This window comes from Amblyraja radiata, chromosome 38 (genome assembly GCF_010909765.2).
Source record: "Amblyraja radiata isolate CabotCenter1 chromosome 38, sAmbRad1.1.pri, whole genome shotgun sequence".
In the NCBI taxonomy this organism is placed as follows: Eukaryota; Metazoa; Chordata; class Chondrichthyes; order Rajiformes; family Rajidae; genus Amblyraja; species Amblyraja radiata.
Window position 1 is genome coordinate 7,814,367 of NC_045993.1, and position 13,587 is coordinate 7,827,953.

The following is a 13,587-nucleotide window of genomic DNA, read 5'->3' on the forward strand; positions in this document are numbered from 1 at the left end:
GTCTCACTTAGTGTGTTTGTGTGCGTGTGTGTGTACTCAGTGAGAACCCAGCTTGTTTACGCTGGAGAGCAAGGAACTGCAGGTGGTTGACGCCGTAGATAGACACACCGTGCTGGAGGAACTCAGCGGCTCTGGCAGCATCTCTGGAGAGAAGGAATGGGTGACGTTACATGGTCGAGACCCTTCAACTACCTCCTCCGGCAACTCGTTCCATACACCCAGCACCCTTTGTGTGAAAACGTTGCCCCTCAGATTCCACGAAAGGTTACTGGGTCATAGGTCTTCACTCACGGAGCCGCAAAATCCAACTGTGGTACCAACGTCACTTCCAGTACATGTTATTGATGCTAGAAACGCATTCTTTCAAACCTGTTAAAAACCGCGAAAACGGTTAGTTTTTGCGCTGTAAATAACTGCAAGTCGGGGTGACCGTGAGACACAGCTATCCTACTTTAGAGTTCCAAAGATTAAGAAAAACGAAGGTAAAGAGAAGAGATAGCTGAAGGGAAAATAACAGCGGAAGTTGTTGGCGAACATTGCCGTGCAGATATAAAGATAGAAAATATCGGGAATTGTCGCGTTTACTCACTGCATTTCATCAAAACTAAGGCTTTATTGATGTTTTGGTGAAATGCAGTGAGCAAACGCGATAATTTCCGATATTTTCTATCTTTATATCTGCACGGCCAACAACTTCCGCTGTTATTTTACTTTTATTATATTTTACGTTTATTATATTATGAGGAGTTACCCCTCAGATTCCTATTAAATAATTCCCCCTTCACCTTAAACCTATGCCCCCTGGTCCTCAATTCCCCCATACTCTGGGCAAGAGATCTTGTGCGTCTACCAGATCCATTCCTCATGATTTTGTACACCTCGATCACCCATCATCCTCCTGTGCTCCAGGTAATAAAGTCCTAGTCTGTCCAACCTCTCCCTGTATCTCAGGCACCTCGAGTCCTGGTAACGTCCTCTTAAATCTTCTCAGCACCCTTTCCAGTTAACGATTTCGCAGGGATGCTGCCTGACCCAGAGATCAGCCATCCATGTCCTCCAGAAATGTCTGAAGAGTAAAAGATTCTGCCCAATGTTACTTGAAGTTGCTTTTGACCAAATGTAGCAGGCCGAGGCAGATGGACACAGCCAGTGTAGATATGTCACCACTAAATAAAAACTCACAGGATAAACTCACTGATGGTAAAGAACTTCATAAAAGTTTATTTAATTTTCTAATTACAGCAACGAAAGAGCACATTGAGGCAAACGAGAGATTGGATCGAATGGAATGATTAGTTTTTTTTTAGCTTGTATGAAAACAACATTTTGATAAGCTCTTGTATTCAGAATCAAGTACACAGGACAAGCTGTTAAGAAGTCCCTTGTGCCAATAGGTGGGGAGCATTTCACGACATTCGTTGATTGTTGAGAGTGGTAGACGCTCAACATCGATGGGGGGCGGGGATACGTATATCTTGGCCTGGGTAACCTTCAGGACAGTTGGGCACAGGACACATCATCAGTAGCGTACCCCTGCATCACTGGGTGTTTCGGCCTTTTAAAACACTATACACCCTCCACAAGGGCGGCCCGCTGCAGGATGATCAGCCCTCAGCGCGTGTCCCGTGTCAAACCGTCCCAAAGATTCACCCTGACGTACTTGGGGCCCACCATGATTTAAACATAAATCAGAAATATGACTAGATTAATTGGTGACTGCCATGCTTGAGAGAGCTAATCAAAAATCATAGAGACACAAAAATCTGGCGTAACTCAGTGGGTCAGAGAGCATCTCTGGTGAAAAGGAATTGGTGACTTTTCGGGTCGAGACTTAATCAAAGTTCAATGTGGACTTTAACCAAGACTTGGTCAGTAGTCACTAACATTGCATTTGGTTTAGAGATACAGTGTGGAAACAGACCCTTCGGCCCAACGGGTCTGTGCTAACCATTCGTGACCCGTACACTAGTTCTATCCTACACACACTAGGGACAATTTACAGAAGTCAATTAACCTGCAAACTCGTGCATCTTTGGTGTGTGGGAGGAATCTGGAGGAGCAGGAGAAAACCCACGCAGGTCAGGGAGAGAACGTACAAACTCTGTACAAACAGCACCCAAGGTCAGGATTGAATCCCGGTCTCTGGTGCTGTGAGGCAGCAACTCTACCGTTGCACCATTTGTCATGTGCTGTAGCCACGATCGAGACGGTGGAATGATGGTGGTGGCTCGTCGTAGACGACTATAGCATGGTGGTGCAGTCTCATGTCTCATGGGATCGAGTGTGGTTTATGGGTGGAAAGATAGACACTGGAGTATGTACCTTACACATTTTCCTTGACTTCCAAGTCTGGCTGTCTCCCTGTGAGTTTTGAGATACAAGAAACTGCTGATGGTGTATTGGAGTATCGTGAACAGTTCTGGGCCCCACATCCAAGGTGGGATGTGGAGGCGTTGGAGAGGGTCCAGTGGATGATTATAAGAATGATCCCAGGAATGAATGGGTTCACGTATGATGAGCATCTGATGGCACTGGGACTGTACTCGCTGGAGTTTACAAGGATGTTGGGGGGGGGGGGCTCATTGAAACTTACCAAATAGTGAAAGGCCTGGAGAGAGTGGATGTGGAGAGGACGTTTCCATGAGTGGGGGAGTCAAAGACCAGAGGCCACAGCCTCAGAATAAAAGGAAGGAAATGAGGATCAATTTCTTTAGAGGGTGGTGAATCTGTGGAATTCATTGTCACAGAAGGCAGGGTTGATGTTGAAATATATGATGCCAAAATATAGTAATCTAATCTATCTGTACATGGCCCATATCCCTCAATTTCCAGCATATCCACATGCCTGCCCATGTCACTAAAAGCACTAAGTCCATGCTGACCATCGATCACATGTTCACACCAGTTCTATGTAATCCCAAATTCTCATCCACTTCCTATACACTAGGGGCAATCTACAGTGGGCCGATCATCCTACAAACCCGCTCGTCTTTGGGATGTGGGAGGAAATCCTCACGGTCGCAGGGAGAACGTGCAAACTCCATACCCGCTGCGCCATAGAAGGCTGTGGAGGCCAAGTCAATGGGTATTTTCAAGTCAGAAACAGATAGATTCCTGATTAGTACGGGTGTCAGGGGTGATGGGGAGAGGTTAGGAGAAGGGGGTTGGGAGGGAATGAGAGATCAAAGGGCGGTGTGGACTCGATGGGCCGAGTGGCCTAGTTGTGCTCCTGTCACCGATGCACTAAGAGAGGTCCAGCTGGTACACGGTGATGAACCCGTTGCCTTGGGTGACGACCAGGTTGTTGCAATTGTCGACGGTGATGACGCATGGTTTGTGAAGGCCGTCGGCAGTGGTCAGCAGCTCCTCACGGAAGTCCCCGCTGGGCCAAAACAAGAGGATCCGGTTCCGCTCGGTGACCAGAATATTGTCGTCTTTGTCCGTGCAGATGCTGTAGGGATTGATCGCCTGAACCACCCCGTTCATGGTGACCTGGTCGCAGGTGGTGAAGACGCAGCCATCCCTGTAGAAGATCAGGATGCACTTCTTTCCGCAGTCGGCCACGATGAACCACTCGTCGCTATTGATGGCGAGGAAGAGGAAGCGCCTCCCCTCGTAGCCGTACGGCTTCACCCTGTCGACCACCTGCCCGTTGCTGTTGTACAGGGAGAGGGAGCACATGGACCCCTCGCTCACAGCCACGTATTCATCCCTGTAGGCGGCAAGGGGGTAGATGGACTCGTAGCCGCGGAGGAAGAGCTTCCTCAGCAAAGTCCCGTCCATGTCCAATATGTACAGCCGGTTCCCAGACGAGCAGGCGATGGTGTCATCAAAGATGGCAACACTGCATGGATGTGCGTTATTGTCTGGCAGTGGAGTGGTCCAGGTATGGTCCCCGCAGTCGATGAAGCATTTCAGAAGGGAATTGTCTTCATCCGCCACCACGATGATGCCGTCGCTGGAGACGCTGACGCCCGTCAGCTTCGGATCACACACGTCACCACCCAGCGCCGTGTCGAAGCTATGTAGATTCCACGCCCTCTGCCGGGGTTGGGGGAGGGGCGTGAAGGCCGTCCAGCTCTTGAGCGGCTTGCTTTTCGCTGGTGCGGCCAGCACCTTGGGGGCCGAGTCTTCGCCAAAGGTGAGGCTGAAAAGGTTGGAGTGAGACAGCATGATCTTGAGCGACTCGTTGACGGTCAGGCTGGGGCGGGTCTTCTTGTCGTCTGGGACCCTCGGCGCTTGGAGTCCATTGATCTGTTCTTCCACGAAGTACCGCAGGCAGAACATCTCCCTCATTTTACCGGAATCCAGGACCCCCTGGGAAAATTCCCTGGTGTCCTTCGCCTCCTTGATCTTGAGCTGAATATCACCCCGCGCGACCTTGTACAATTCTTCCTGCTCCCTGACGTAACTGGAGAGCGTGTCCTTGATGGTGTCGCCCTGTTTTATCAAGTTGTTTATGACCTCGGCCAGGGTGGACTCTATCATAGACATCAGAGAACTTTCCGTCGCCTTCATCCCCTCCATTGCCTGGGTGATGTTGTCTTCCTGTTGGACCAGCGACTGCGTTTCAGTCTTCAGTCTCTCCATGAGATTCATCACCGTGGGTCTAGCTGTGGCCCCTGCCTTGGCCAGAGACACCTTCGAGTGCCTGGCGTGGGCGTGCGAGGAACAACTGCTGCAGATCACGCTGTTGCAGGTGTTGCAGAGATAGTCCACCAGGGTTCCTGGGTGGCCCCGGCAGTAGATCATCTTCTGCATCCTTGTCTCTGCCTCCCAAGGGCTGGCGCCGTGACCGGGCAGATCCTCCAGCACGTGGCGTGGGTTGGCAGTCCCGTGGGTGAGCTTGCAAGGTGGGCAGAGGCACTTGAGGCAGGTTTTACACCGAGCCACGGCGGCAATCTCGCTGAGACCAGCTGTTGCGCACCAACTGCAGACCACCTTCTCATTCTCCTTGCTCTTGATGATATCCATCAGACTGTTAATGTGAAAGTTGGTCTTGAGTTTGCTGACGCCACCTCTCACGTCAAACTCTTCCCTGCACTCCGGGCACTGCACCTTCCGGTCTGACCTAACCATCTTCTCCAGGCACCCCTGGCAGTAGGTGTGGGCACAAGGCAGCATCTTGGGCTGCGTGAACCTACTGAGGCAGATCTTGCAGTTTAATAGATCATTTTGTATCTGATCCGTAATATCCCCCGACATGGCCATGATGTGGACACAACCTGCAACAGATCAGAGGTAACAATGAGGTAGTTGAGGCTGGGACTATCCCAACATTTTAAGAAACAGACAGGTACATGAATAGGACCGGTTTGGAGGGATATGGACCAAGCGCAATTAGGGACTAATGTAGCTGGGACATTGGCCGGTGTGGGCAAGTTGAGCCGAAGGGCCTGTTTCCACACTGACTCAATGAGAAGTTAGCTCACGGAAATTTTTTGTTTTTAAATACGTCTGAGAATCATTATTGTCATATGTCCCAGATAAAACAATGAGATTCTTATTTGCAGCAGCACAACAGAATGTGTAAAGATAGTAGGCTGGAAACAATATAATAAATGAAAGCCCACGTTGCACAGCCAGCTCCAGCTGCTTCTCCTCTGGTCCCCCTCGCTAGCTCCTGCCCCCCTCCCCCATGATACCCCCTTCTCCCCCATGGCTCTTCCCCGTCTTTTCTCTGAGCTCTCTCCCCCCCCCACAACCCCCTCAACCCCCCTCCCCCCACACCCCTCCCCCACCAACACACCACTCCCCCACACACCCCTTTCCCCGCCCGCACACACCCCCTCCCCCACACACTCCCGCTCCCCCACATCGCTCTCCCCCCCCACAACCCCCTCAACCCCCCTCCCCCCACCGGCCCCCACACCCCTCCCCCGCCAACACACCACTCCCCCACACACCCCTTTCCCCGCTCCCCCACACTCCCGCTCCCCCACATCGCTCTCCCCCCCCACACACCACCCGCCCATATACACACCTCTCCTCCCACCCCACAACCTCCCACCACACCCCCCCCCCATACAGCAACCTCTCCCCCCTCCTACACCTCCCCGCCCACCCCGCACCCCATCTCCTCCTCCCCTCCCACCCCGCACTCCCTCTCCGCCACACACCCGACTTCCCTCCCTCCCTCCCCTCCCACACATGAAGAGGAGGGGGAGGGAGTGCTGAGAGATGAGCTGAAATGAGCCGCACTATGGGTGAGTGGTGGAATATTGCGTTGGGGAATGGGTTGTGTTGGGGGACCAAGCCTCCCGTGTGACTGAGACACTACGGGTCCCATTTAGTCTAGTATACCTATAGAAGTCTCATCTTGTGTGTGTGTTGTATGTGTGTCTGTATTCTTTGTATCTTCCTCAAAACACTACATGACAGGGCTTACACTTTTACACATTCTGACACATTTCCCCCCCCTCCAGGTTCACTTAAGATTTCATCCTGTATGTCACAAGTTATTGGTGATTCAAATTTTAAAAAATTCGGTTCTCACACACAGCCTTTTTCCAGGAGCTTCCAGTGATGATGTCACAATGCCAATCACAGTGCACCAATCACCATGGGCTCTCAGGCTGCTGAGTGCCACAATGGCATCACAATGGGACGTTGACAACGGTAACTGCCGCAGAAGGACAGGTTGCCAAAGGCAGAGGGGGTGGGGGTGGGGCAACGAGCCTCATGCCTGTCTGCTTCAAAGGGATCTTGATTTGGGGGCCTCTAAAATTGAGGGGTCTCTGCTTGATCTTGGTTTGGGGGGTCTTATATTGAAATTGGCCCGGGCCTCTGTTCATCTATGAGAGTGCCTGGCCAAAGCTGCCATCGAGGGAGAGAGTGAGAGGGAGAGAGAGAAAGAGAGAGAAAGATTGCCCGCAACCCCCTTCCCCTACACGTCCACGCTGCCCGCTCCCCCCCCCAACGTGGGGACGATTGATTGCCTCCATAAATTCCATAATTTTCCTTGTGGGAGGTGATGGGGAGATTTGCTCCGAGGGACGCCAACGGGGCGCAACGGGTCCCACGTGGTCTAGTATATATATATATAGGGTGATTTCACGAAAGGTCACTGGAGCGTAAATCCCCACTCACGTGACCGAAAACTTTAACTGGGGGACAAGCGTCACTTCCGGTACATGTTAGTGAATGGGAAAACACGCACTTTCACACCCGTTAAAAACATCAAAAACGGCCAGGTTTTGAGCTGCAATTAAGTGAGCCAGTCGGGGTGACCGTGAGGCACAGCTACCTAAATTTACAGTCCAAAAAAAAGATAGAAACTAAGGTAAATACAAGAGGGAGCTGAAGGTGTAAAAAAGGCGGAAGTGCTAGCGGACTTTTTTCTTGGAGATTTAAAGATCCAAAATATCGGGAATTATCGCGTTTGCTCGCTGCATTTCATCAAAAGTGGCATTATTGACTTTGTTATCTTTATTCATTTGTTATATGAAAAGTATTAAAAGTTAGAAATCCTTCAGTAAAATTGCAAAATCGCCCATGGTTCTCAGGTGGGTTTTAACATGCAAAATGAAAACGCTTCTGAAGCTCCATTTACCATTTAAATAATCGTAAACTCTCAAATGCGTTTGGAAATCAATTTTACTGAGGTGCAAGTTTACGATTATTTAAATGGTAAATGGAGCTTCAGAAGCGTTTTCATTTTGCATGTTAAAACCCACCCGAGATCCATGGGCGATTTTGCAATTTTACTGAAGGATTTCTAACTTTTAATACTTTTCATATAACAAATGAATAAAGATAACAAAGTCAATAATGCCACTTTTGATGAAATGCAGCGAGCAAACGTGATAATTCCCAATATTTTGGATCTTTAAATCTCCAAGAAAAAAGTCCGCAATCAACTTCCGCCTTTTTTACACCTTCAGCTCGCTCTTGTATTTACCTTAGTTTCTATCTTTTTTTTTAACTGTAAATTTAGGTAGCTGTTCCTCACGGTCACCCCGACTGGCTCCGTTAATTGCAGCTCAAAACCTGGCCGTTTTCGATGTTTTTAACGGGTGTGAAAGTGCGTGTTTTCCCATTCACTAACATGTACCGGAAGTGACGCTTGTCCCTCAGTTAAAATTTTCGGTCACGTGAGTGGGGATTTACGCTCCAGTGACCTTTCGTGAAATCACCCTATATATATATATATGCGTGTGTGTGCGTGTGTATATACATAAACTATAGCCCAAAGATACTAGAGGAGCATATATCTGGGACTGGATGTCAAGTATCCCGACAGGCTTTGGGAGGATGCTGCTAGCCGGAGACAGACAGAGCGAAATGCTGGAGCCAAGAAAAAAAACAAGCGCAGTGAAAATGGTCATGTCATTGACATCTGGTGGGGGCAGAGCTGAAGGTAACTTCACGGCTAAGGCAGGACGGCCTTGAGAAGATAAGGTGCCTGGAACGCACATTCTGCAAAATAACACTCTAATGTGAAGGAGATATGAACAGGCAACATAATTGAGAACTCCCTAGCCTGATAAGGAATGAAGATGTGTTTTGTTTATTCAGTCACTTAGAGTAGTGACAGCTTGAAATGATTGATTTAAAGCCATGGGAGTCTTGGGTTAGGACAAAGGCTTCCTTTAGGAGATTGAAGGAAAATTAGTATAAACGACATAGGCAGCGACAACCCGGGAACAACCAAAGATCCTATAGCGGATCTTTGGGAACAACCATCGCAAGAAGGAGGGACCTGAGTTCGAAGCCGAGAGATGAATACCCCCTACCACAGAGTGAATCTGGCCAATTCGTTCACATGGGTAATATCCAACTCCAAGTGTTTAAGAAGGAACTGCAGATGCTGGAAAATCGAAGGTAGACAAAAAATACTGGAGAAACTCAGCGGGTGAGGAGGCAGCATCTATGGAGCGAAGGAAATAGGCGGTTTCCTTCGCTCCATAGATGCTGCCTCGCCTGCCGAGTTTCTCCAGTATTTTTGTCTAACTCCAAGTGATGAGTTTTGTGATTCAGTAAAATCGTGGGTTAACCGACCCTCTGTAAAATTGCCCCCAGTGTGTAGGGAGTGGATTAAATTGGGATAGTGGGATAACATAGAACATAGCAGTCTGAAGAAGGGTTTCGGCCCTAAACGTTGCCCATTTCCTTCGCTCCATAGATGCTGCTACACCCGCTGAGTTTCTCCAGCACTTTTGTCTAACATAGAACTATTCAGTTTAGTGTCATCTACAGTAAAAAGTTTTTGTGTGCTAACCAGTCGGCGGAAAGACAATACATGATTACAATCGAGCCATTTACAGTGTATGTGGGATACATGATAAGGGAATAACAATTTAGTGCAAGGTAAAGCCAGTAAAGTCCGATCAAAGATAGTTCGAGAGTCACTAAAGAGGTAGATAGTAGTTCAGGACTGCTCTCGAGTTGTGGTGAGACGATTCCGTTGCCTGATAACAGCTGGGAAGAAATCAGTGACCAACCGGGGACCAGGTGGGAATGAGAGTCATTGCCCGGGAGAGGTGACACTTGGTTCCCAAAGTAAGTCACGCAAAGACCCCGTTTCATTTCTGATCTTTGTGTGTTAACATACTCCCCTCCCATCCCTGCTCTCTCCTCTCTTCTCCCCTCCCCCACCATCTCCCCCCCCCCTCTTTTTCTCTCCCGTCCTCTTCTCCCCTCCCCATCTCTCCCCCCCCCCCTCCCCCCCTCCCTCTCCCTCCTCCTCTTCCCTCCAGAGACGGGGCAACAACACAGCGCCGTGTGTTAGAGAGTTAGTTCATGATAGCGGAGTAAAGGGAAACGGGGAGAAGGCAGGAACGGGGGGGGGGGGGGGGGGGTACTGATTGTGGATGATCAGCCACGATCACATTGAATGGCGGTGCTGGCTCGAAGGGCCGAATGGCCTACTCCTGCACCTATTGTCTCTGTGTCTGTCTCTCTCGCTCTCTTCCCCTCACGCTCTTCCACACTCTTTCTCTCGCACTCGCTCCCACTTGCTCTCTCCCCCGCTCACACGTTTATACTCTCATACACTCTTCTGGGACGTTCTGGAGAGAAGGTCCACCCGACTTCCGAGCCCATCGCAGTGGAGCGGTCGACAGGAGATATTAAACAAAAACCACGCTCCTACATCCTATCTCAACCTCACTCCCTCCCACTGAGGCCGCCCCGGCAGCATCTCACTCACCTGAGCTGGGGTGGTGGTGAACAAAGACGATCTTTGGTGGTGAGTGTGTGTGGAGGTTCACGTCTCTGCTGCGAGGCGAGAAAATGAACAGCGAACTGAGAGACAGAGGCGGGGCAGCCGGTCTCTCCGCCCCGCTGCCCTTTTATGTCTCACTTAGTGTGTTTGTGTGTGTACTCAGTGAGAACCAAGGATCTTTGGTGAGAATTCTGTTTCTTTACGCTGGGGGGGAGGGGGACTGCCGGTGCTGGTTTACGACGAAGATAGACACAAAGTGCTGGAGGAACTCAGCAGCCCTGGCAGCATCCCTGAAGAGAAGGAATGGGTGACGTTTCGGGGTCGAGACCCTTCTTCAGACTGAGGGTCAGGGGAACATATGTCCATGTGATATGAGAGGAATTAGGCCATTCTGCCCATCAAGTCTACTTCACAATTCAATCATAGCTGATAGGCAGCTGCAGGCCATCGTAAAGCTGCAGGCAGGCGGCACCAAACCCTTGAGGCGTCGCAGGTGAGGACAATATGGACGCTGCAAGTCGAAGAACTAGACCTGACCTCCATAGACCTCTATGTCAGGATTCCACACTTCACCACCCAGAACTAAGACTGTCTACTAATCTCCTTCAGGGGGTGCACTCAGCTCGCTGAGGTCGGGAATGAACTTCCCCAGGTAGTTCACCATGCCCAGAAAGCGCTGCAGGCTGGGTACGTCGGCGGGTGCAGACATCGCAGAGACCGCAGCCGTCTTCTGCGGGTCGGGCTTCAGCCCCTCAGCAGTGAAGACGTGGCCCACGTACGTGACCTCTGGGACGCGGAAACGGCACTTAGGGTTGAGCTTAAGGTTGATCTCACGAGCCCCGTCCAGGACTTGGCGGAGGTGGAGGTCGTGCTCAGCGACGTCCTTCCCGTATACCAGGATGTCATCGACTATGATAGCACACGGCAGACCGGCAAACAGCTGTTCCATGGTGCGCTGGAAGACCTCGCTAGCAGAATTGATCCCGAATGGCATGCGAAGGAAACGGAACCTGCCGAAGGGTGTGCTGAAGGTGGTCAGGTGTGAGGAACGTTTATCCAGCGGTATCTGCCAGAAAGAGCTTTTGGCATCGAGGACTGAGAAGACAGTGGCCGGGCCAACCTGTGCAGCGACGTCCTCCACCGTCCGTATGGGGTAGTGCGGGCGCTTGATGGCAAAGTTCATGTCCTTGGGGTTTATACAAATGCGAAGCTCACTCTTATCCCTCTTTGCAGCAACAACCATGGTGGAGACCCACCGGGTGGGATCACTCACCTCCTTGAGGATGCCCACAGCCACCATGTGGCGCAGAGTCGACTCCACCTTGTCCTTCATAGCAAAGGAGACGCGGTGTGGTGGGCGGACCACAGGCTCGACACCCGGGTCGACAACGATCTTGTAACTGCAGGGCAGCCTGCCCAGCTCGTCGTCGAAACGATCAGGGTACTCACACAGGGGGTCCAGGAGGGTCCGCACCTGGTGGATATCGCGGTGAAAGGAGACCAAACCGAGGTCCTGGCACGCACGGGCGCCCAACAGCGTGATGTTCTCAGTGTCCAGCAGATAAAAAGTGAGGGGCCGAGAGGCCTTCAAAACCTTGCAGATAAGAGTTGCCTTCCCGACTGGTATGAGCATGCCTCCCCCATAGGCATGTAGACAGGATTTGTCGGGAGTGACCTTCTCCCCAGACCTTATCTCTTTGAAGAGGCTCACTGACATAACATTGGCCACCGCCCCCGTGTCGACCTTTGCTGGGAAGATCAACCCATTCACAGTAACACGCACTGAGGGATCCGTTATCAGCGCAGGTGCACCCAACAGTGAAAAAATGCTTGAATTATCATGGGAGGAACTGGTATCAGAATCAGGGTGTTCGTCCGACTGGTACTGTGAACCGAGCGCGCTATCAGCCTCCGCAAGGTTGGGTAGGGAACTGGGCGACATACACATAATACACATATGCATTATTTACCATCCTATCGACTTGTGAAGGAAAATAATAGAGCAGAGAATTAATAGGGTTAGTTTGGTTTGAAAAAGTTCTCTGCTTGAAAACAAGTCTGAACACAAAGGACAGCTTGTGCTCTCAAGGTTACAACTGATAAGAACCTAGATGAAACTATGAAAAGTAATCCTTTCTCTGACATTCTGACTCTCTCTCTTTGACCCTGACTCTCTCTATGTCCCTCTCTATGATTCTCTGTGACTCTCTCGATGACCCTCACTAGGAAGGAAAGAGTGTTCACGTCACGGCCCTGTTTCCACCAATCTGTCCACCTCCACGCACAAGAAGCGCAAGACAGACACGTACAAAGCTTTTCCAAGGATCACAAATTTTTTTAATGTGAAATAATGTGCGCACAGCGCACATCACGAGCGCGAAGCGTGAAGTCCCTCGATGCCGGGGTCCGGGGTTTTTAGATCTGGGGTTTTAGATGCTCTCTGAAGCATTCTGAGCCTTATTTTGGAGCATTTTTACCCCAAATTTATGACCAATATTTCAGAAATTAACAGGAATCTGAGAGGTAGCTTTATCACACAAAGGGTGCTGGGTGTATGGAACAAGCTGCCAGAGGAGGTAGTTAAGGCTGGGACTATCCTAATGTTTAAGAAACATTTGGAAACGTACATGGATAGGACATGTTTAGATGGATATGGGCCAAACGCGTGTGAGTGGGACTAGTTTAAATGGGACATGATGGTCGGTGTGGGCAAGTTGGGCTGAAGGGCCTGTTTTCACACTGCATCATTCTATGACTAAAAAGTTAAGAAGAAAAATGCATGTAGATAAGTAGAGCAGATTTGAAAGAGGAGTGAAATGTAAAGGCAGAGAGGTTTATGGGTGGAAAGGAACATAGGAAAATAGGGGGGGAGAGTGGGCTTGGGCAGATGGGTGATGGGAAAATAGACACAAAGTGGAGTAACCCAGTGGGTCAGGCAGCATCTCTGGAGAACATGGATAGGTGACGTTTCACAGAGTGCTGGAGTAACTCAGCGGGTCAGGCAGCATCTCTGGAGAAAAGGTATAGATTATATTTCGGGTCAAGACCCTTCTTCAGTAATATTCATGATGTGACAATGTATAGACATTCCTGAATGTTACCCAAACCATCGTGAGCTACTTTGTTACGGTGCTTACCCTCTCCTATAACATCTCTGCTGCCTTGGGTGATGCAGGACAAGACACAAGCTTTAGGACACAGTGTGAAGCTGTTGCAGTCTGTCCCAGCCTGGTAAAAGCCTGGATGGAGTGGATGTGGAGGATGTTTCCACTAGTGGGAGAGTCTAGGACCAGTGGCCACAGCCTCAAAATTAAAAGATTTTCCTTTAGGAAGGAGATGAGCAGGAATTTCTTAAGTCAGAGGGTGGTGAACTGTGGAATTCATTGCCACAGACAGCTGTGGAGGCCAAGTCAATGGACATT

General features: G+C 50.1%; 1 protein-coding gene across 1 annotated transcript; it reads right to left on the bottom strand.

Moving 5' to 3' along the window:
- Positions 1-1,195: 1,195 nt before the first annotated feature.
- LOC116966861 (E3 ubiquitin-protein ligase TRIM56-like) lies at positions 1,196-10,332 on the bottom strand. Its single transcript, XM_033013196.1, has 2 exons — positions 10,151-10,332; positions 1,196-5,225 (listed from the first exon to the last, which is right to left on the bottom strand). Exon 2 carries the CDS (start codon positions 5,209-5,211, stop codon positions 3,244-3,246), a length of 1,968 nt encoding a protein of 655 aa, XP_032869087.1. The 5' UTR covers positions 5,212-5,225; positions 10,151-10,332; the 3' UTR covers positions 1,196-3,243.
- Between the last annotated feature and the right edge of the window lie 3,255 nt (positions 10,333-13,587).